Source organism: Dipodomys spectabilis, unplaced genomic scaffold, assembly GCF_019054845.1.
Source record: "Dipodomys spectabilis isolate Male_0828 unplaced genomic scaffold, ASM1905484v1 ptg000215l, whole genome shotgun sequence".
Classification (NCBI taxonomy): domain Eukaryota; kingdom Metazoa; phylum Chordata; class Mammalia; order Rodentia; family Heteromyidae; genus Dipodomys; species Dipodomys spectabilis.
In genome coordinates this window covers 1595097-1620067 of record NW_024870892.1, presented here as the reverse complement: position 1 = coordinate 1620067, position 24971 = coordinate 1595097, and the positions used below count along the sequence as shown (strand labels likewise).

The following is a 24971-nucleotide window of genomic DNA, read 5'->3' as shown; positions in this document are numbered from 1 at the left end:
GCATTGTGATGAGCCCAGACCCTGTCCTACTCTTCCTGGTAGACAGACTCCGTGCTGTGTGGCACTGAGGAGACTCTCAGCAGAGATGACTTAAACGGCACTTACTTGAATACAATTCTTCCAGTTTTCTTTTGTTGGTTTTTCTTCCACAAGTTTAGTTGCAAACTTAAGGCCTCTCCCATACATTTTATTTACCAATGCATGTTTGTATGCAAATGTCAAAACCTGTAATACAAAACAAGATAAAATTATCTATGAAATATTTACATGGTAAGCCACATAGCTTTTAATAATGGAAGCAATGAGACTTTAATCAAAGTGTAGCTTCTGAGGCGAATTTTACATTAAACATTTCTAAAAAGAATACTGAGTGTCTTCACAAAGGTCTGGTAGTTCCACAGAAGAAAGAATTTATTTGGGAGTAGAAAACTATTCTTAGGAGAAATCACCAGCCACTTAAATCCCATCTAAAATACTACTTCAGACAAAATAAACCAGAGTTGACATAAATAATGAACAAAAAAGGAAAATTAGAGTAGAAATTCTATTTTTATTATTTTTTTTTTGGGTCCGGTTCAGGGGCCTGAACTCTGGGCCTGGGCGCTGTCCCTCAGCTCTTCAGCTCAAGGCTAGGGCTCTACCACATGAGCCACAGCGCCACTTCCGGCTTTTTTCTTTTTGCTTATGTGGTGCTGAGGAATCGAACCCAGGGCCTCAGGCATGCAAGGCAAGCGCTCTACCACTGAGCCATCTTCCCAGCCCCTAGAGTAGAAATTCTAAAGTTTAGCGAGTCATGAAAAATCACTACAATGTAAACGAGAATGAAAATTTTAAATTGGAGTACAAAAACATGTGCCTTGTGTCTGTAGCATCTGTCAAACGTGATTGTTTATTTGTTTCTATTCTCTAGAATGTGCAGAATGTTCTCCAGTAAGGAATTCTATAGCACTAATTTGTTTTCCAGAGCCAAAGTATTGGCATATACATAGTGAAAGGTGAGTAATATAACAGCCTCTAAGCTGGCAGCATTACTGCAAAATAGAATTATCTGTCACAATCTCATTTTGAGATTCGCCAAGACAAGTTTATCAACCATTGTCATACCACTTCTAAAAAACAGGACCAAGTTATGATTCATGTGCTTGCTTCCAGTGGTTAGCAGTGTTTAGTATTCAGGTCTCCACTGTTAGGAAGCTACCATCTTGTTGGGCCCCCCATGAATTAGTAGTCACTCCTCGCATCCAAAGTAGGCTGTCCTCATTCAACAGGTAAGTGGAAGCATCAGCGTTCAGTCGCTTGCCCCTAGAACTACAGGTAAGAATGGTACAAGCAGCTGTCAAACTCAAGTGACCTAATCTCTGTGCAGTATTGACTCCTCAAGAGCCCTCAAAACAACTAAGTATCTTTTTTTTTTTTTGTCGGTCCTGCAGCTTGAACTCTGGGCCTGGGCGCTGTCCCTCAGCTCTTCAGCTCAAGCGAGCGCTCTACCACTTGATCTACAGTGTCACTTCCAGTTTTCTGGTGGTTTATTGGAGGTAAGAGTCTCATGGACTTTCCTGCCTGGGCTGGCTTTGAACCACGATCCTCCGATCTCAGCCTCCTGAGTAGCTAGGATTACAGGCATGAGCCACCGGAACCCAGCTGACTATCTTCTTATAAGGTGAGGAAACCTGATGTATACAGAAAGAATGGTTCCTATTCTAAGGGCTCTTTGCTGCAAGTTACCATAGCTACTTGAGAACTAGGGTCTCATTACTCCAACAATGGTCTGTGCTGAGTGAGGAGAATGTGATTCATTTTGTTTTCCTTCACCTCCACAGGAAGACTGATTTAAAAAACTACGGCTGAAGCCAGGCGCTGGTTGGCTCATGCCTTTAACCCTAGCTACTCAGGAGGCTGAGATCTGAGGATCGCAGTTCAAAGCCAGCCCAGGCAGCAAAGTCCATGAAACTCTTAACTCCAATAAACCACCAGAAAACAGAAGTGGCGCTGTGGGCTCAAGTGGTAGAGTGTTAACCTTGAGCTGAAGAGCTGAGGGACAGTGCCTGGCCCAGAGTTCAAGCCCCATGACCACCACCACCAAAACAACAACAACAACAAACTGTGGCTGTATAATCTCTAATGTGAGAATCATAGCAGAGCTAAAGGGATTAAATTTTTTTTTTCCACTTCTACTTTTTTCCCCTACTAATGGTCTCCTTGAGCTTGTGTGGTCTGTTTGCTTTGGTGGAGCTCTACAACTTGACCCATGCCCTCAAGCCCAGCTTTCTGATGATTGTATGAGACATGGAGTCTTTTCTGCCCATGGTGTCTTCAAATTGCAATCCTTTGCGTCTTAACCTCCTTTGTAGGTAGCTAGGAGTATAGACATGAGCAAGTGATTTAAAATATCTTTGATAAAACATCTTCAATGGCCAAATTCTAAACCAAGTTCATTGATGTGCCTTTGCAAAACTGGGTTTTAAAACTGGTTGGCTAAGCTGGGTGCTGTTGGCTCACGCCTCTAACTTATTAGCTACTCAGGAGGCTGAATTCTGAGGACTATATTTCACAGCCAGCCTGGGTTAATTGGAGGCTCTTAGCTCCAATTAGCCACCAGAAAACTGGAAGTGGTAGAGTGCTTGCCTTGAGTAGAAAAGCTCGAGACAGCTCCCAGACCCTGAGTTTAAGCCCCAAGACTGACAAAGAAAAACAACAAACAAACAAACAAACCCAGTTGTCTAAAATTTGAGATTATTAGAAATCAAGAGTCCTGAGGAGAATAAATAACATCTGAACCAACCAGGATCAGCTCTTCTTCCCTTAACAAACAAGTATAGAAGATCTGGTTTAACCAATAAGCTACTACATACGTTCTGAAAATGCTTCCAAAGTTATTGTTAATTAAGCAGACCTTAGCTGACATAAAATAATGGTGACCATTGTAAGCAGGAGTACAGGGTTGACAAGGTGTCCTTTCCTCCTTGGCAAGCAGACAAAAAGGAGTCTGTGAGAGGCCACTAAGAATTGTGCCCCAACAAGCAGAAGGTTACCTTGTTGTCAAAAAGATCTGTCCATTTTGTAGTTTCCCAAAATGTCTCTGACAGAGAATCCAAAGTGCTCTCGCCGTCCTCCTCCTTTGCCTCCGCATCCCCAGCCCCTGCCCCGTCGTGAACTTGAGCGTGGAGCACATGGTCTGCCAGGGCACACCCTTTCCGGCACAGGGCATCTACCAGGGTGGACTTCTGCTTGTCCATATCACTGCATGTCAAATCAAACACAGTTCACACATCAGTAACATTTATCCTAAAAGACTGTCAGATCTGAAATTAAATGAATGCAGGATTTTTTTGTGGCCTAACCTATAATGCAAATATTTGGTATACCCATGTACATCAAACAAGATTGCTTATTAATAAAAAAATGAACCACTATACTGAACACAGAGGTTAAAAGTTAGCAATAATTGAAACAAAATGCCATAAGCAACAAGGTTGAAACATTGATTCTAATTTCTGTCAGCTATGTAACCCTTAACCAGAGCAGTTACTTTTTAAATCTATGGATTTCTTACAAATACCAGGTATGTGTACAAATGGAGAGGCTCTTCTAGTCATGAACATGATTTTATATATAACCAGAGTAACAAACAAAATGCTTTCTCTAAATGTGCCAGTAACTATCTTAGCATTTTAGCATTTTAATTCATTTACACTCAAAACAATCCTATGAGTAAGAAATTAAGAACTACCTGCATTTTGCAAAGAAAATGGGAGGTTACAGATTTGGCCACAGTCCTCCCATTAGAAACTCTAAATTTAGCAAGCAGTTCTGAAATCTGTGCTTCTAGCACCTTTCCAGGCAAAGAATGCCTCCATGCATTCCAAGTGCCCAGGACCCTGCCTGGTACAGACAAGACAATCATTGTTGAAACAGTCACAGCTTCACTCCACAAGAAGGTATCAGTCTAACAGATGTTTACTTGAGACTTTCTGTCCACTCATGTCTGCTGCCTGAGGCCAGAAGGGCTGAGTGATGACGGAGCGGGAGTGAGTCTCAAGGATCGGGAGCTAAGTGTGCATCCTGTGCCCTGCGGGGGCTGGCAATGACAGCCCAGCGACTGGGGGGCTGGGCTTCTCCATGAGCTTATCCACAGGAAACCCAAGTAGGGGAAAATCTGTGGCTAATACACTGCCTAAGACCAGGGAACATTCTCACAGGTTCCAAGACACTTTGATTCTGTGATTTCATCTAAGAGGCCATTCCCAGCTTTAACAAATTTGCAAGGGAGATGAAACCATTCTTGTCAAGTCACTGAGAGTTCACGCACGATACTTTCAAAGTTCTCTTTGCCCCTTTGTGTGCTGTCTGTTCCACTGCTAACATTCACAAATCAGAAGTTTCATAAACAAGTGTCCAGCTGACCTTACCGACTCCAAAGGGCTGCTTGGCGTAGATGCTCCCCAGTCACTTGGCTGGGGAAGGGTCCTTCACGGAGGACCAGCCTCCCCTCCCCCATCGCCCCGGCCCAGGCACTGCCTTCTGGCTGCCAGCCTGGGCCAGGAAGCCATGATATTGGTGGTATTTTTCTCCTATCCTCCAGTGCTTGCTCATTTTTTCTCTCTTGGGAAGACTCATCTGCCCAGAAGCCAGGCAAGCAGGTATCTCACACATTTGGCTGGACCAACAGAGGAAGGGATGTTCTTTCTTCCTAAGTACCAGAGGCCATGCCACTTGGCCATTTAACCACACCCTACCCTTACATTAATCTGCTCCTCCTCAGATCTTACTGAAACATAACCTTCAGGCCTGGTTTTAAAGGGATCAGGAATCTTACAACCAAAACTCCTCATCCCAGCCTTAGCCTTGGAGGACCAACTTGTTTTGCTTTCTCTTCTACCTCACCAATAAATACCTAACGGTAGAGAAAGCAACGTACTTTCCTGGGCTGAATCTTAAAGAATTTAAGAAAATTAGTATAAACTTTCTAAGATGAAGTTACCAACTATTGATAATCCCGATTTGGAAGATTCTAAAAAGAACACAATAACAACAGTAAAAGACAGTCCCTCATTTTTAACAAGTAACTAAGAAATGAGATGCAAGGAAGATTATTTACTGGTTAGGTACTTTTTTATAATAGCTGCATCAGGCCTGGGGTCAGTCTTCATTGCAATATAAACCGCTAAGGCTGTTTGGTCTATATGAGAAATAACAGCATTTGCAGCTTCAACAATTTCAGTCAGTCTTTTCATTCGTTCCTGGGAAGGAAAAAAGGAAACAAAAAGGGAAAAGAAATGAAGATACTACGGCATTTCACATCTGTGGTTAGCTGCAGAATGAGGTCAGTCGCCCCCTCCACACTATCTCCCCACGCAAGCACTGCACGTGCTAGCATTTTTAGAAACTTGAGCTCAAATGATGAAAACATCTAACTGACATCTCCTGCTTAACTCCTTGTGAAGACTCCAGAAATGTGATTGGCTGTAGTATTCCATTCCACAAGAAGACACCAATGAACAATAGCTCCAACCCCCCACCCAATCCAGCTCAGCTGATGAAACAAATGCTCTACCATTCAGGAAAAAGAAAAGATAAAACAAACAAGATTACGATCAAGAGTCTAACTAATTAGATCATGGTGTCCTCAACAGCTAGTTCCTGCAAGTCTTTTAAGATCCCCTTTCAACAGGCAAAACCCTGTACATGACCTTTAAGTGACTATGGTTGGCACTTTCCTAATATAAACATTATAAACAAAGATTTATGAAAGAAGTAAACACATCTAACCTTTTCAGCATCCAACTGATGAAGCCGTGCGACGTACAGAGGAAGGTAAGAAGGGTATGTTTCTTTCAGTTCATTATAAATGTCACTAGAATCCAGCCTGAGCATGTAAGAGAGAAATATTCACTATTTTCTTTAAAAAAGAGTTTTCCAACAGAAACTGTTTATCCATGTTTAGAAGCTCCAGTCAATAAAAATAAGGCAATGATTTCAGAATGTAAATATATTCACTGATGAACATTAGCACTCCTGGCATGCATACCCAGAACACTAAGAAAACCAAATCAAACTATTTCAATTACAAATCCTAGAAAACAGGCAAGTATGCAGCTTAACAACTATTACTAGATATACTAAAAATGAGATCATGTTTCTATTAAAAAGGAAGAAAATACACAATATCTACATGAGGAAAATTCTAAAGTGCTGAATGAAGAGACTATCCTGTTCGTCAGTAGGGAAGCTGAAGAAAACCATGTCCATTCTTCTGCACTGTACACTTTAGGGTAAAAACAATTAAAATGAATATCCAAACAGTAAATAACTACAAAGAAAGGGCACTGATGGCAAATTCACTTAAAATAACCAAATTGGCAGAAACATGATGAAAAACAGTTACAGAAACAAGAAAACTGAATCCACGCAACTATGCACACTAGTTCATACTACATTCAAGCTAGGAACCAGTAGCTCGTGCCTGTAATCTTAGCTACTCAGGAGGCAGAGATCTGAAGATCTCTGTTCAAAGCCAACTGGAGGCAGGTAAGCCTGTGAGAATCTTATCTCCAACTCATCACCAAAAAACCAGAAGTGGAGCTGTGGCTCAAGTGGTAGAGCACTAGCCTTGTCCAAAATCTGAGGGACAGTGTTCAAAAGCCCAGGACTGGCACAAAAAGAATAATTGAAACTGTTTTTCTTTTTCCCCTTTCAATAATTATAAAAAAAACAAACCCAGCCCTTTTATATTTAAATTTACTGCAGCTTAATTATGGAGAATGCTATTTTGGCATGTGAATATACTACATTTCGGTTATTACTCTTCAGCTGATGAACATTTGGTCTCTACCTTGTTGGCCATTGTACGAATAATGCTGTGGGCAAGCATTCACATATAAGTTTGTTTAAATGCATTTTCTTCTGCACATACTGGGAATGCAATTTCTAGAGAAAATGGCTTTCGAAAGAAGTTCCAACATTTGATATTCCCACCAGCAGTGCCTGCGATTTCTGCTTTCTCCAAACACTTGCCATAACTGGCTATCACTTCACTTTGGGTATAAAGCAGTATTTCCCTGTGGTTTTAGACAGTGGTCCTAAGGATCAAGGATGTTGACCACCTTTCCATATGTTTACAAGCGGACTGTAGCCTCCTTTAACAGATGTCTACTTAGATTCTTTGCCCATTTAAAAAAGCTGAGCCATTACCTTGCAATTACAGTTATAACATTTTTTTTAAAACTGTAGTTTTGAACTCCTACATTGGTAGGTAGGTTTAGTAATTCTACTGCTGAGCTATACCTCTAGTCCTCATCTATCTGATTATTTTTTTCAAATTATTTTTTATTGAGATTAGGTGATTACATACATTTTACATACTTCACAGTATTGTGGAATAGTGATACAAAGTCACAAACACATTTTAACCTTCACAGAGCAATCTGTCATTATCATGGTCTATAGTTTGTGAATTCTATGAGATTTCTGTCTGATTATTTTGAGATCATGTCATGCTTCTAGTTTGGGTGTATGCCTAATTACAATCTATCTTTTAGGCTCCTCTTCCACTGAAATGGAGTCTTTCAGACTTTTCTGCTTGCTGGCCTTCCATGGTGAGACTACCAATCTCAGCCTCCCAAGTAACTAGGATTATAGGAATGATGCCATACTGTGAAGCACAGAAGTTCTTTAATTTTGAGAAGTCCAAGTTACTTTTCATTGTACTCGTACTTTTAATTTCAGAACTAAGAATGCATCCAAAATAATAAACCAGTATGTACTACTATGATACAATTTAGTTGTTAAAATTAGCCCTTCGATACATTTTGAGTTAATCTGTGTAGACTGTATAAGGCAGGTTCTAACTTCCATTCTTTTTCTATGGCCAGGTAGTTTCAGCCCAACCCTTTACTACTTTTTCCTCATTGGATGAAGGTCTTGGCCTTGACACCCTTGTCAAAAGTCAGCTGACCAGACAAGTTTTCTTTGTAGACTCGTACTGTTTCATTCATCTATATTCATTGCCCTTTGCAGTACAATATTGTCTTGTTTACTGTTCTTAGTAATTTTGAGATCAGGATTTTGAGTCCAACTTTGTTTTTTTCGAGATGGTTTGGCTACTTTGGACCTATGTCATTCCATATGAATTGAAAAACCAATGTTAATATTTATATGGAAGTCTGAAAGGACTCTGATGGGAAAGTGCTATAATACAATTAAGCCCATGAAAATAGGGTATTTTTTCCATTATTTGGCCCTCTTTTAATTTCTTTCAATAATGTTTTGTAGTTGAGTGTGTCACATATTTGGATTTAATTTTATTCCTATGTATTTTCTTTGGGATTTTATTTTTGTGGACTTATTTTCTTAATTTCATTTTTTTGTTGATCTAGTTGGATTGATTTGATATTTTCCCTTTTATTGTTTTAACATCTTTTTGTTTTATCAGTTCCTCTCATATGGCTAAAGCAGTAGTCTTGCACAGGAAGAGGAAGGTCCTGATATACATTCCACCTGCTTCACAAGACAGGACAGAAGCCAGTGGAGCATGGCCATTTATCATTACCATGTAAACTGCAAGATATGATATGCTCAGACCTCAATAAGTAGACTATGACGTATCATTCAGGTACATATGCAAAAAATTCAGGAAAAAAATGTTTGCAGTGTCAGGAAGCTTTTTTTCTTTTGCATAATTCTGCAATAAAAGTTTCATCAGAAGCAAATTAGAATTGGATAAAAATAAAATTGTAAATTATTTTCTTACAATCAGAAAAGGGAATAAGAATAATTCAAAACACCTGTGATCTTGCCATCTACTATTAATAACTTTGAATATAGTCTATGCGTATGTGCACAATATTACCATAGCTGAGAAAATGATACTAAGGATTCAGAAGGTTAAAATGCACTCAGAAACCTACTTTGTCATCCACTGAATTTTAAGATCTCGTAATGCTTCAGTAAACTCTTCTTTCAAATCTTTCTCTTTTTCTGAGTCTTTGTCTTTGTCTTTGCTGCCATTCTTAGTCTTCGTTGGTGGAGGTATTAGGTAGTAATGAACAGGGATTACATCCTACAGAATGTGAGAAGAAATACTTAAATTTACTTTAAAATCATCTTCAACAGCTGAACATCATGTAACAGGGGCTGAGTCTCATGTGTTACATTGCATTCCAGATTCAGAGTTCATGAAATAAAACCAACCAGTAAATAAAAGTCATTGTAGTTTTCTCCTAACGTACTGATGCTTTCTAAATAGCTCCTTTAAATAAAGGAGAGGAGAACAAATTTGACTGTAAATACACTCCATTTGAGTGAATTTAGTATTCTTAAGTTTTACTGGGCAGACTGACACAATTTCATTGAATCTACTTTTAAATCTGAGCAGGAGTGAGAGAAGATAAACTAAAAACTAAACGAGCAAGCATTCTGGTTTTAGATAAACTTGAGGGGTAGTTTATTACTTTGTGGAGTTGATAGGAGTTGCTGTGCTCCCCACAGGCAGGAGAACAGGGCAGACAAGGCCTCTCCACCCTCACAAACACTATTCTAACTGAAGAAGTGAGACAAACGTACATGTTCGTTACATGGTTAGTTACATATATGACATGAAGAAAATAAAACATAAGAAAAGGATAGAGAATGACTCTGAGGTAAAGTACAGGAACCAATGCAAAGTGGTTACAGAAAGGTAAAGGAACTTAGATAGTAATGTTTATAAATAAACTTGAATTATCTAACTCAACAGAGGAAGGAGCCTATCTGGTACAGAGTGGGTGTCTGCTATTGAAGATGAAGAAGTGAAAAATCCCAAACTTGGAACATGAATACTAGCCATAGTAAGGAGGGTTTGATGGGAGTATGGGAAAAATATACAAAATATGGTGCAATATTTGGAAATGAAATCACATTAAGACTTGTTAGATTTGTTTTGTCACAATGACTGGCTGTCCTTAAAACATAATATTAAGTCAGTTTCCTCAAATTCCATATTTAGGTTTTTATTTAAAAATCTTATATTCCTTTTAATTAACCAAGTTTCTAAACTGGAACAAATTACTTTACCAAAAAGACAGTCACTGCCTTCAACAGTGTGCCAGAATAACGTCTCACTGAAGTTCAGTCCAGGGTAGCACTGCCACACCTGACTCCCCCACATGGCAATTTTCAGGTATGAATCAATATATCCATGTTATCAACATCCTCAAAATAAATTTTGGGTTTTCAAATGACATAGTAGTAAATAAGAGGGATAAGGTTTCACCACAAACATGTATTATCTCTTCATGATCATTAAAACATAAAAATTCACTTTGCTATGCACTATCCATCCAAACCCATACACAGCCCATGGCATACTGCCCCTCCCCCACCAGCCCGGAGCCTGAGCCTGCCACCAGAAACTTCCATGAGACACACTGCTGGTGCAACAGCTTAACTGCTTGGGCTTATTCTTTCAGGACTTTGCCATCTGTCCTTTCCCTCTCCTTGAAGATCACTCTCCTGGGGGGACTGCCCTGAGCAAAATCAAAGGTGCCTCAACACAAGGCTCTAACTTACAACCAATTCTTTCTACAACAGACTGCTTCACTGTCATGTGTTAAGCACAGGCAACTACCTAGAAAGTATAGGTCTAAGTGGCCTCCGTTATTTACTTCCTACGAACACAGTGCTGCTCCCTTTGGAATGGGACTGTCCATTACCTAGCATGTTAGAATGTGAATGACACTTGCCTGGCAGTCTCCATTCATTCTAACGGCAATGTGCCTTTCCTTAGTTTCCCAGGCTAGGAAGTCTATGTGCTGAGGCAATTCTCTCCTTACTGTCAAAGGTAAGGCATTGGCTATTATTGTTTTAATACAGAGACAGAAAATAGAATTGATTTTACAACTAACAAAGACCTACAGAAACAGGAAGATAATAAAGATGGGGTGAATCTTACCAAAGTACATTCCATACATGTATAAAAATGTTTCAATACAATCTCTGTACAATTAATTTATTTTAATGAAAATTCTGAAAAATAGAGATCCTATCATGGCAAGCTTAAACTATCAATAAGACAGAAGAGAAGATTATGACGAATTATCTTAGAAAAAATTCAAGTTCTTATAATTAAAACAACTGCAAATGTTATTACAATCTTATAGAGTATTTCAGGAAAAGAATTTATTATTATTAAAAATTTAAATCTTTATTATTAAAAAATTTAAGTCTTGATCAAAAGAAAAATGAAACTGAGGTCATGGCTCAAATGGTAAAATGTCTGCCCATAGCATGAGGCCATGAGTTCAATCCCCAGTAGTGTAAAAAGAAAAAAATGGAGTAGTGGCTTTCAGTTGCAATATCATAACTTTATGCTCTTTCTTCAACAGGTATTTTTTCTGTTCACTTTGCAGGGTCAGTTTCATGAAATCATCTATATCTTAAAGCTGGAAAAATCCTGATTGTGGTTTAGAAAGAAAGTTTAAGAGATAATCTTTAGTGTAGAAAAGCTATAAAAAGTTGTTTATAGTAGATACTTAGCAGTAAGTTGAAAACTTACTAGCTACTCACAAAGTATTTTGAAAGTGTTCAAACTGAACCATATTATTTAGAAAGTTAAACTCACCCACTCAACCAGTAAAAACTCTTTGGAAAGCACAATGCATCATCATTTGCATTCTGGCTCAAAAACTACAATTTTCTTAGTTTTTGTTATTAGTAACTGTAAATTCAAAAATTTAAATTTTATACAAACTAAACTATATCAACAATACCATATTTGAGTGCTACTTATCTGTCAAAAGTAACTTTTTTCAATTATATATATATATATATTTGCATATATTTTGTAACTTGCCCACCCTGTTTTATTCTTTAACAGCTTTTGTGCACTTGCCCAAAAGGTAGGAAGGAATGGGCAGAGGCAATTCTAGCCACCAGACAGTAAAGGTAACTATAGTTGCTGAGTTCTTTATATAAAGCTTTACTAACCATAAATTACAATAACCTTCTTCATTCACCCCTTTCCTAACTCACACAACATAATCCAAACAAAATTCAGCAAAACTACAGGAGGAAATTTTTTAATGAGTTCCTAGAATACTGTTACCCTTTTCTCCCAATTGGTGACTTTCAAACTACTTTCACACTAGAGAAAAGATGCTAATACATGGATACTAATATAAGATACAGTTTTCTGAATGTGACTGTCCCATTCAATGAGTTTTCATGGCTGCATTGGGTCAAAACCTCCAGTTGAGAAATACTCATCGTTAGTCCTTTATCTGGGAAGATGATTCCTAGTGGTATATTTTGTTTGTGGAAAGTGCTTATCAATACGCAGTAAGGTAGACATTTTGCTTGTTATAAAATACATTTTACTTATTATAAAATGGCATTCCCAGTGGATTATCACTATAAATCAAGAAACATTAGGCTGGGCGCCTGCGGCTCACATCGGTAATCCTAGCTATTTAGGAGGCTGATCTGAGGACTGTGGTTTGAAGCCAGCTTGAGAAGAGAAGTCCCCATGAGACCCAATTAACCATTGTGGCTCAAAGTGGCAGAATGCCAGTCTTGAGCAAAATCAGGGACAGTGCCCAGGTCCTGAGTTCAAGCCTCATGACTGACAAAAAACAAACAACAACAAAAACCATGTGTTTATATTTCTTACTGAAACATTTTTTGAAGAAATCACTGAAATGCTAAATGATGTCAGCAGGTCCTCACCAGAAAGCCATTGAGTCTCCTGAAATATGTGTCCCTTCCTCTTCAATAAACTTAAAGTATCAATTTTCTGTTTTGAGTTAAATTTGGCTAGCGGTCAATAAAGATTGTATAAAAAAGCTGCAAGGAATTCAGGCAGCCCACCACAGTTCTAAACTCTGTGCTCTTGGGCAGCAGGTTTTAATCACTGTGCTTGCTATCTCTCTAATGCTCTCTCTCTCTATTATCTCTGCCTTCCCAGAACTTGTACATATAAAAGAGCAGGGAATAAGCTTTCCTTCAAAAGGATAAAATATTTTATTAATAATCTAATTTAAAAATATTTTCAGATTTTTAACTGCTTTTGCCTCTGTGACTAAGTTATCACATAGTTCTCTTTATAGGACTATAGACAGATATTAAAAGTTTCGAAATTTATTACTTAATATTGTATCTGGAGCAAGAAATGAGTGCATTAAATTTTTTCTATATAACACAGGAAAAACAGGGGTCTTCCATCAATTTATGGTTGAAAAAACTTTGAGAAAATCTAGTAGGTATAGCTAATAGCACTATACTATAGAACATAAAGAAAGGAACTAAGGGAAAGTTTGGGTTTTTTTTTCTTTTAAAGATTTATAATAGTGACAGAAAAAGTTTATTATGTAAATAAGGCTTTAAGACATGGTTCTTAAAAACTGACAATCAGTACCTTTTTAAATTTTCCTTGTCGTTTTGCTGCAGACTGGCCCTGGGAGTTAGAACGACATTCTGTAAGAAAACATGCACAATCTACACAGGATGGAGACACCACCTCTGTCTAACTTTCCTCCAATCTACAGAATGGTCAGGTCTGTGATTAATATGGCATGTTTTTATATAAAGCAACATTGCCACATTTATTTAAAACAAAAATGTATTCAAATATTTAGTGACCAAACTCCATTAATTATGAAAACATTTTAAAAGCATTAAATTAAGCTGACAGTCTGCAGAGTCTGACTTCACAGAATTTTACAACCATCACAGGAGCCCTATGCATAAGAAACAGGGTTATTGTAAAAGTCCAAGAGAAGTAAAATTAATATTACTATCAAAAATGTAAGTAGTATAAAACTACTGAGGACAGACTAAACCATACAATGGAAACTGTTAATTCAAGTGCTTAACATTATTGCTTTCTTCTTAAAATGTCTACCTTTCTAACGACAGTCAATCCCACACACGTAAGTACTTTAATGTCACAACTGTCTCTCAAACAATGCAGCCAGGAAGCACTTTTTCTGCACTGCTAAAAGCATTTTAGCAGTTTCTGCTAAAACTTTTCAAAGGAGTGAATTCTTAAGTCATCTGAGTGAAAATTCACAACTGAAGCCTCATAGCTATACTTTCTATGAAATAAATCTAAAAAAAAAAAAGACCACCAGGATTTCTAAAATCATGTATGTGTCCAGTATTAACTATTGATTTACTTCAAATTACACTAAAACATTTAAGTTTAAACTGAAATGAGATCTAAGAAACATCAATAGAAACAATTTTCCTAAGAGAAAATCCCCAAATTATGCTTCAACATTATGCTTTAACAGATGATTGGTTCAACAGTGTAAATTGTAATTTTCAGGATGTATGAGCTCAACTCATTTTGCTAATAGCACTTATAGATTCCAGCATTATGAAGTAGATTCACTTAACTTTTTATGATGCTAAGGAGAAATGCAAAACTATAAGAATGACAATGGTACTGAGCTGGGATACTATAACAAAAAGCGACAGCTATGTAAAGACTGTTCTCATAATGAATTTACAATGAAAACACAGATGGAAAAAAGTTATACCAATAAAGTTGTAACATTTACTTCTATAAATTTAAAATTAGAAAAATGTTTCTGATAAAAAAACAATTTCAAAATTTTTAAAGGCAACGTCAAAAGAAATACCTCATACTTATATAATTATGCAAGATTCCAGTAAGAGGAAAGTATGTACAAATGTGAAAAATGTTCATTAGTAACAGTTGTTCTGATTGGGTTTTAGAAACAACTCAAGAGAATCTGATTTTTTTCCCCTAACTATACTACTACTTTGGTCAAAATTCTATTGTCTGCTCTAATTTTAAATATCTCACTTACTTAAGCCAAGAATGATCTGGATCTACTTATTTCTTAAGAAGCTCAAGCACATCAGCCACTGAGGTATATGGGTTCAGGGCATAAACATGTAGGCTTGTAAAAACAACTAGTATTTTAAAACCACAACACATTTTAAAAGGCAGCCCAAGTATAAATTTACCTCACCAGTAACTCAAGGGAAAACCAAACCAATTACAATTGTCTCTCTACACCTAGGAATAGCTTCATCTGGCCATTCTGAAACATTTTTAAACAAACAGAAATTTTGGAATGAGTACTTTCTGTGTAAAATACGTAATACTTACAGCTTTCTTGCCAAGTTCAGTCTTTGATAATGTTAAGGATCCTGCAAGGTAGCATCCAGGTCCCGCCCCTTTAGGTACTCTAATAAGAGAATTAAAGAAGAAAAAAAAGCAACAAGAGAAAGTTTCACAAAGATAATTAAGGGAAAACATCACAATTGCAAACTGAAATAATCCTCACAGCTAAGATTTCAAAATCAAATGGAGGAATAACTTCAAATGATTAATGACAGCATACTGTAAATCTGATCTAATTAGTTCACAATAAAGAAGACAGTATGTAAAATAGGTATTCTATATCAGTAATGTCATCACTTACTTATCATCAGGTAAGGAAGTAACAAAGAATGGCTGGTTATATTTAGGTGGCAATGTCAAATTGTTTGCTTTCTTCTTTCCTAGAAGTGCAAGGCTATGATTTTCATGAATATCTAAGCTCAAGGTATTAGACAACCTATGAGAAACAATAAATGGAAGATCTTTAAGACGCTCCAAATCACTGATTTGCTCATGACGAATCTGTAGTCGAATTGTATAATCTCCTTTCTCCAATTTCAAAGAATACTAAAAAAGAAAGACAACATTTGGGAAATGTAAGTTTAGCCAAGTGCACTGGAAGGGGAAAAAGGGGAACAATTCCATTTGCAGAGTGCAGACAGGGTGTGAGGGACAGGGCGCCACTCCTCAGACACGTTTCTACATACTAGGTGCCTAGTGTCCTGGAGGGCAGCCAGATCAGGGACACCAAGTGCCGTGCCCAAGGACACAGAGAGTAAAGTACGAGGGAGTTGAGGTCAGGTCTGAATCCACTAAAGCCCTCCTTTTGCCCACAACAAAATATTCTCATGTATTCACTATGTAGTTAGTGTCTGTTCCAACTAACAATGACTTTTTGTTCATAGGCTCTCAGAAGGACTGTATAATATCCACAACAAAAACATATGTTGATCCATGTTGTTCTCTGGTAATCGTTACCTTATAATCAAAAGATCATTCCTTTAATGCAAACAGGAAAAACAAAACTAATAAAGATCAATGAGTAAAAGCTACTTTGCTGGGCTGGGAAGGTGGCTCAGTGATAGAGCGCTTGCCTTACATGCATGAGACCCTGGGTTCGATTCCTCAGCACCACATAAGCACAAAGAAAAAAGCCGGAAGTGGTGCTGTGGCTCAAGTGGTAGAGCGCTAGCCTTGAGCAGAGCTGAGGGACAGCACCCAGGCCCAGAGTTCAGGCCCCACGACTGGACCCCTCTCCACCACCCCCCAAAAAAAAGCTACTTTGCTTTTCTATGCTTATGAAGTCAGATGCTGCATTTTGTATTAGTTTTTTTCTGAGAAGGTTTAAAAAGTATCAAAGTAATGACACTATAGTAATGCACTACACTGATAAAACTGCTGCTTGCCTTGAGGAAAAAGGTATTATCATTCCTTGAAGGACTAACTGAAAAAAACTCCATGAATTAATGCTAGGCTCATTTTTTCACATAAAATTTCAATCATGGGTTAAATCTCCCTAAGTTACATAATTAAAAGACCTTTTCTCCTTCAATCTAACAGCCCAAAAGAGGTGTTCAATACAGTGTTCAACAATGAGCACTTACTACATGCTTTATCCCACTCGGCCCTGAGATGGAGTCAAGGTGCTAATATATGTCAGAGGATTTCCCACTACCTGCAGACAGGTAGAACAACAACAAACATCCATGCTGAGCTCGTAGTGCTGCTCAAAAGTAGAGTACATGCTTAAGATGTTCAAGGCCTTGGGTTTAATCCTCAGCACATAAGTGTGTGTGTGTGTGTGTGTGTGTGCACACACATACAGTCAAAGCTATGCTTGTTGGTGTCTTGGAAGCACTGTTCTGTCTTCCACTACATGATGAAACCTTATCAGTCTGCTACTCAATAACTACAACAAGAGAGTGTCTTATAGCTTGTAAAAGTACTAAATGAAACATTATAATCTTTTGAAAATATGAATATTTTATCAGAATAAGAGATCAAGAATTAATCAGTTCATGAAATAGGTTTCCGTTAATTCAAAAATTTCACTGCAAATTTTATACCTGATGTGGATAGGCATCGCCTGAACCCATTTGCCTTTTGTTCTGGTCAAAAATAATCCATAGTTGGCTGTCAAATTCTGATTCATATAACAATTCACAAAGAAGTGGGCAACTTGGAGTTACTTCTCCACTCTTGGGCTATAAAACAGTAAAATTGATTATTGATGTGTTTGTGTATGATTTCTAATATAGATTAACCTGATGATAGGCATAAGGTTTTTTGTTATAAAGCATTCAAAATATTGTCTTGTAAAATGTTTTTAAATGAAGAACATCAATTTTGGCACTAATTAAATGCACTTTATCTTTTAGAAACTTTAAAGATACAAGCCAAGCTATATATAATAGCTTTATATTAACAAAGCAATATATGTTATTGAATACCTACTTTATAAAACTGAAATGTAACAAGTTCACTGAAATCTCTTATCTCCTTAACATTAAAAGCAAATCCATATTGTACTTCAATTGTTTTATTGAATGCTCACAGATCCTTAAAAAAAAAACTCTTTGGTTCCAATATTTGGGTACCTTAATTTCAATTACTTTAATTGCTCATTCTACAAGGAGCAAGAGTAATCAGGCTTAGGATCATAATCAGAAGGGATGTGGCATCTCTGAGTCATCTCATCACTCCTGCTCAGTGGTGGATGTGTACCACTGATTATAAAATTGGAGGCTCAAGGCCAGCTCACCACTAAACCACACGGATGTCACATCTGAATGATACTGAATTAGCAATCATAGTTACGTGAGAATAATTCTAATTAGTGAGGATTAATAACTCGATTTTATTTCATAGATATATTATATCCTTCTACTTTTGATTATTCATAAAACACAACATTCACTGTATGGTCATACTTTATTAGGCAAATACATACCTGATGAAAGTTGTAAGTCAGGACCATCTCATAAAGTTGACGATTATTTGGCAAGACATCTCTTGTTCCTAAAGGTTTTGTTTTTGCACTTACTGGGCTATAAGAAGGCAATTGCATAGTTGATTTGATTCAAAAATCCGTTTAATGAGACTTAAAATTCTAAGCAACAAGATCTGTAACATACTACAAAAAGTGACATATCAACATTTCTGAAAACCTGTTAAGTATACTTAGTATTTTAATAACCAGCAAGTAATTTTCCTTCCTTGCATATTGTCTAAAATTTTGCAAAAGGATGAAAAACTTGCAAAGATAAGCTTCATGATCCAAACACTGTAAACAGCTCTTACAATAACCAGAACCTAATACTAGGGTGATAGTCACCAAAAACATAGAAGGTACATTTTGATTTGTATCCTCCATTCCCAACATGTCTTAATACAGACATGAGTCAGGTCACAACCAGCACTGTTGCTGTTCTCCAAATGCTAGGCTGATGCCCAGTTGTCCTGACTCAGCACTTAACCTTTTCAGTGTTTGCTAAAGCAAATTATTAAACTACAGATTTTTGGGGGTGGGGGTGGGTCATGGGCCTTGAACTCTGGCCCTGAGTGCTGTCCCTCAGCTCTTCAGCTCAAGGCGAGCACTCTACCACCACTTGAGCTACAACGCCACTTCTGGTTTTCTGGTGGTTTACTGGACTTTCCTGCCCGGGCTGGCTTTGAACCTCAATCCTCAGATCTCAACCTCCTGAGTAACTAGAATTACAGGCATGACCTACCGGTGCCTGGCAAACTACAGATTTTTTAAAAAGGAGAACTCAAACTAGAAGAATGAATGTGAAAACACAAGGCAGGTGCCCTGTGTTCATAACAGGAACTGCTGGGCACTAACAGTATACTACTTGAGTTTCTCCCATTCAGTAAGACTAGGCACTACTGCAATTTCTGAAACTGTCTGGCAAAAGATTCACAAAATAAAATCAGAGAAGCTAAACTTGTTATTTCATGTCAAGGAATGAAAAGGCTGCCGGGCGCTGAGGCTCACGCCTGTAACCCTAGCTCAGGACGCTGAGACCTGAGGATCACAGTTCAAAGCCAGCCTGGGCAGGAAAGTCTATGAGACTCTTATCTCCAATTAAGTCACCAAAAAAGCCAGAAAGTGGCTCTGTGGCCCAAAGTAGTAGAGTACTAGCCTCAAGCGAAAAAGCTCAGAGACAGTGCCCAGGCCCTGAGTTCAAGCCCCTTAAAGACAGACAGAAAGAGAGAATGGAAGAGAGAAAGAGAAAGAGAAAGAGAAAGGAAGGAAGGAAGGAAGGAAGGAAGGAAGGAAGGCAGGCAGGCAGGCAGGCAGGCAGGCAGGCGAAAGGGAGGGAGGGAGGAAGAGAGAAAGAGAGGAAGGGAAGGGAGAAAGGAAGGAAGGAAGGAAGGAGAAAGGGAGGGAGGAAGGAAGAAGAAAAGAAGGAAGAGAGGGAGGGAGGAAGGAGAAGAAAATGGAGGGAAGGAAGGAAGGAAGGAGAAAGGGAGGGAGGGAGGAAGGAGAAGAAAGGAAGGAAGAGAGGGAGGGAGGGAGGGAGGGAAGAAGGGAGAAGAAATGGAGGGAGGGAGGGAGAAAGGGAAGGAGGGAGGGAAGAAGGGAGGGAGAAAGGGAGGGAGGGAAGGGAAGAAGGAAGGAAGGAAGGAAGAGAGGGAGGGAGGGAGGGAGAGGGAGGGAGTGAAAGGGAAGGAAAAAGGAAAGGAAAAAGGAAAGGAAAGGAGCAAAGAAAAGAAAGAAAAAGAAAAGAAACAAACAAAAAGGCTACTGACAATTGATCCTAAATAGCCATTTTGGGGACGGCTATTTTCTGCCCTGAACTTTGCCAGGCAGGTGAGGAGCAAGGCCAGAGACAGGGCCAGGCTGCCTCTCAAGAGACCTGCAAGAATTCAATCACTCTCATTAACACACAGTATCTGTAGCTTTTAAAACAAAGAACAATACCGTAGTGTCTGGACCCAGCTCTTCAAAGTTATGCAGGGAGCCAGATCTTCATATTTCAAGGAGGATTGAACATCAAAACGATTGATTCCTTCTGATGCATGCTACGAAGGATATTTAACAAGTTATTTCCTCACACTTCAATAGAAAATAGAATCTAAAATGAACATTATTTAATATAGTTTGCCCCATTTTTTAAAATTATATCCATGTGTTGCACAAGTGGTTTTAATTCTGACATGTCCATATATGCATACCATGTACCTTGATCAGACTCACCCTACACTCCTAACTTAGTAAGTTTCACTGTTCCAGTTTCACAGATATACATAAAGTGCTTCAACTATACTCGCTCTCCTTCGCCTTCTGTTTGCCTCTCCTGCTCCCTCTCCCAGACAGGACTCTCCCCTCAGACAGGACCTGTTTTACATGTCTGTCATTCTTGTTTTAAAGTGCATCTCAACTATTCACTCAAGTACACAATACTTTAATCAGATCAAGGTCTTCCCAGTCATACTTTCCTTGTCATTCTCATGATTAACAGCTTTCAGTGCATTTTGTTTTGTCATCTTCATTCATAGATACTATGTATTTCCAGGGTCTCTATTAAAGGTAAAACCTCAACAATGCAATTCTTTTTTCACAGTACATAAATGGCAGCAAAAAGTACAATATTGTACAACTTACAATGTTTAACTGAGGAGCAGTACACACTATGCCATGGAAAGAAATGGTATAGTCAATATTGACATCACTGAGACTTGCCCACCAACGAGCTATGCAAAACTCAATGGCTTTCCCACCCTGCAGATAAAAATAAAAATATATTATATAAAGTATAATTTGTGTTATACATATTATGAGATGTGCATCACTTTTTAGGTTTTTTTCCTCAAACTAAAAAAAGTGCAATTCTTTTTATTTGTTAAGAAAACTCTGAGCTTTTATCATTTGTACAAAGAATTAGATAAATCAAATTTGTGTAAGTGGGTGCAGGTAATTTAAATAGAATTAGCTACTACAAATCTTACTTCACTAGAAAATGTATGAAGCAGCTTTTGAAAGCAAACATTAGAACAAAACAAAATCAAGAGAAAAGATAGCACTATATAATGCCTATTCATTAGTTTGTGAGCTTCTTGGCAACTGAAGTGGAATGAAATTACGGTCCCTTACATCTTTCTTTTTGTTAAAAAGTAAAATTAAACCAGGTAACACCAGGCTCACACCTGTAATCCTAGTACTCAGGAGGCTGAGATCTGAGGATCATGGTTTGAAGCTAACCCAGGCAGGAAAATCTGTGAGGTTCTTATCTCTACCACAAAAAGCCAGAAGTGCTAGCCTTGAGTACAAAAACTCAAGGAGAGTGCACAGGCCGAAAGTTCAAGACCCTAGACTGGCAAAAAAGTAATAAATAAATAATTAAATAGAAATGAAAACGACTTAGGTTTTCTTGGAATTTTTGCATCAGAAAGTTTAAAAGAGACGAAATTAGGTAATACAGATACAAAAGACAAGTAAAGGGAGCATAGAGACCTGGGAAGGCTCTATAACCCGCAAGAGAAGCAAAGTAGCAAAGACAGACAGCACCTCAGAGCATCCACCCCTCCATTTACGGAACGGGGCTGGGTTGCTTGTTGGGAGGCAATGTGCTTCACCTCAGATTCTCCACAGAGCCTTAGTAAAACGATTTAAGTACTCTGTCATGAAGTTTCACTGAAGAGTAAGTCTACCACATAAAGAAACGAGGAAACCTAAATTGAGATCCAAATTATGAAGCGCCATAAACTGTCAGATTAACATTATTCACTGACTAAATTGAGATAATAATAAAAATAATAGTGATAAGGGTACACATGCACAAGGGCCTCAGCTCCAACCCCAGCACTCAACAGAAGCAGAATCCATTCAGATTTCATTGTTAAGTACTCTAATTATAGACTACCTGTCTTTCTACTTCATTTATTAGACTTAGTCAAAAAGGCAAAGAAAATACTCTGGATTTCAATCTGTGAATTAAACTTACTAAGACAGGAAAAGCTTCAGTCAGTGTTCCTTTTTCTGGAAGGGAACAGAACTTGTAGAATTCATGGCTTCGATAGGCTCTTTGCTTCACAAGCTGTACTGCATGAAGAACAAACTTGGCCGATACCTCAGAAGAACAGGAACACACGGTAACTTCTAAAACAAGGCAAAGTTTTAAACTGGTAAGATTTAAAATGCTCAGAAACTGGTGCTATAAATGTCCACTTCTTTGGTTATGTCAAGTATAAAATGGTGCATTCAAATGAAACCGCAGATTTCTTTAAAAACAAAGCAATAGAATATTAGTAAAGCTAGAAGAGTAGAAGATATTCTACAGGAAATAAATGTGTTTAAATAAACCACCACCCACTAAAAAGTGTCCATTGATGCATACACAAGTATCTAAATAATGTTCCTTTTAAAATCCCTCATTTCCTTCAGTTTTCCCTGAAAATTGGGGGGGGGGGGGGGAAGGGGGAGGGAGGGAACCCAGGGATGGTAAGTTTTGGAAACATCTATTTATCTTTTTTTCTTTATTTAAATAGGATTTAAAATTTTTTTAATTTTATTGTAAAGATGCTGTACAGAGGTGATCCAGTTACATGAGTAGATTAATGAGTACAGATAAATAGGATTTTTTAATTTTTATAAGTAGGATTTTAATGTTTAGAGAAGTTATACCTTTGAGTACCTCCCCTAAGGGTATCCTCCTTTAGTCTGATTGTGTGTGTGTGGTGTATGCCTAGAGTCCTGTATAGGTTATCATGTCCAGTTATATTTTAGGTATCTATTTATCTTGCCTAAATTGCACTGGTGTCTGTTCAACTTGTCCTAGCTTTTTCTCTTCTCTTGGTCAATGTCCAGGAAAGAATGACCGCCAGAAACACAGCTTGTAGCTTCCTGGTGAGGCACAGTGGGAGGTAAGTCAAGATCATGCTGAGGCAAGTTCATCTAAAAAGTATCCTCAAAAAGGCTCCTAAAATCTAATCCACTATCAAGGACACAAAATCCAATGTTTCTAATTTGAAAGATGAGCCATCTGTAATACTTTCTAATCTGACCCTGAATAAACCTCACAACTTGGGAGACAGAGAGAGAGGAGGATTGTGGCTTGAGACCATCCTGGGTGTGGAAGCACAGGCTTGTGGCCCCCAACTATCAAAGCTGGAACAAACAAAAAACTTAAGGCAAAAGGACTACTCAAGTGATAAAACACTTGCCTAGCAAATGTGAGGCCCTAAGTTAATCCCTAGTACAGTAAAGGTGTTTAAAAAAAACCCTCTATTCCTAAAGTCACATTTAAGACATTTTTTCAATAATGGTTACCTGTCTACCCTATAGGATTGTGACAAGGTAAAAGGCCTAACAGGGGCCGTGACCCCCACAAGCATTCAGTCATATGGGTTATGAATTTACATTCACTTCATATGTCTGTGAGACAATCACTGAGAGACAGAATGCATATAAAAATAAGTGGTCCAGACAGTAATCTTTCTTACCAGCCCACGTTGCACCCTCAGGAACCTCAACAAAATGCCTTCGAATCTGACCAGGTTTAAAATGCACATCTGTGAAGGCCACATCATAATGTGATGACTCGCTCACTCTGAAAATTAACCAAAGTCAGTTATAAAAGGTGATTTTCTTATAAAACAGCTCTATGTACTAATAGGATGAGTCCACTGATACTCTCGAACTTATCCAGTACTAGAAGAGTTCATTAGAAATAAACATTGGAACTTGTTACAGGCTGATTACAAACAGTAAGTACAATATTAGACCTTTTTTTTTTAATCAGTCGTAGGGCCTGAAATCTGGGCCTGCGTGCTGTCCCTCAGCTCTTCAGCTCAAGGCTAGCTAGCGCTCTACCACTTGAGCCACAGTGCCACTTCCAACTTTTTCTGCTTATGTGGTGCTAAGGAATCGAACCCAGGGCCTCATGCATGCAAGGCAAGCACTCTACCACTGAGCCACCTTCCCAGCCCGAGACCATTTTTATGAAATATTAGCAGATATACAGAGTACAGATAATATTTTCTATTTATTATTTTTTAATTTATAAAGCACATTACTCAAAGCTCACATTCTCTCTTTTCTGCTGAAGGAACTTTTTTTTTTTTTTGGTCCAGTCATGGGGCCTGAACTCTGGGCCTGGGCACTGTCCCTCAGCTCTTCAGCTCAAGGCTAGCGCTCTACCACTTGAGCCACAGCGCCACTTCTGGCTTTTTTCTTTTTTTTTTTTCCTTTTGCTTATGTGGCGCTGAGGAATCGAACCCAGGGCCTCAGGCATGCAAGGCAAGCGCTCTACCACTGAGCCACCTTCCCACACCTTCCCAGCCCGAGCATGGTCTTTTTTTTTTTTTTTGCCAGTCATGGGGCCTGAACTCTGGGCCTGGGTGCTGTCCCTCAGCTCTTCAGCTCAAGGCTAACGCTCTACCACTTGAGCCAGAGCTCCACTTCTGGCTTTTTCTGCTTATGTGGTGCTGAGGAAACGAACCCAGGGCCTCATGCATGCAAGGCAAGCACTCTACCACTGAGCCACCTTCCCAGCCCCCTGAAGGAACTTTTTAACACAGAATTTTCTAATTTTAACTATAATGATTCCTAGATATTAAAAACAAGGGCAGTGTTTTATCACTAAAACTGTTTTATACCTATGAATAAAACTGGTACCAATGCCTCTTTCAACCTTCAGAATGGTTTCATGCTATGAAACAGTAAGTAAAGACAAAATACTTTTAGAAGAAATTAAAGAAACTATGGGAAAATCCAAGTATATGCTAGAGTCAGCATAACAAACATTTAGTGTCTACTAAACAAGAATCAATGTTTCAAAGATAGAGATGTCTTTTATCCTTTGTCCTAGACAAACTAATGGGGAGAGAAAAACCATCAGAAATATTTAACACAATGTCT

The 24971-nt window shown here is 38.2% G+C and overlaps 1 protein-coding gene across 3 annotated transcripts in view; it reads right to left on the bottom strand.

The window, feature by feature from the left end:
* Positions 1 to 24971, bottom strand: part of Tpp2 (tripeptidyl peptidase 2) — a 63163-nt gene that overhangs the window by 1811 nt on the left and 36381 nt on the right. The window contains exons 16-29 of one of the 3 annotated variants that reach the window (XM_042697058.1): positions 23555 to 23661; positions 22057 to 22211; positions 20718 to 20834; positions 20034 to 20134; positions 18057 to 18153; positions 17173 to 17310; positions 15429 to 15673; positions 15113 to 15191; positions 13388 to 13426; positions 8907 to 9058; positions 5770 to 5866; positions 5110 to 5240; positions 3033 to 3240; positions 106 to 225 (exon numbers count right to left, since the gene is read on the bottom strand). In XM_042697058.1, coding sequence (XP_042552992.1) covers positions 106 to 225; positions 3033 to 3240; positions 5110 to 5240; positions 5770 to 5866; positions 8907 to 9058; positions 13388 to 13426; positions 15113 to 15191; positions 15429 to 15673; positions 17173 to 17310; positions 18057 to 18153; positions 20034 to 20134; positions 20718 to 20834; positions 22057 to 22211; positions 23555 to 23661 — 1786 coding nt within the window. Of the gene's footprint in view, positions 1 to 105; positions 226 to 3032; positions 3241 to 5098; positions 5241 to 5769; positions 5867 to 8906; positions 9059 to 13387; positions 13427 to 15112; positions 15192 to 15428; positions 15674 to 17172; positions 17311 to 18056; positions 18154 to 20033; positions 20135 to 20717; positions 20835 to 22056; positions 22212 to 23554; positions 23662 to 24971 lie in introns of those variants that run through there. The other 2 variants (XM_042697059.1, XM_042697060.1) reach the window with 2 other exon arrangements.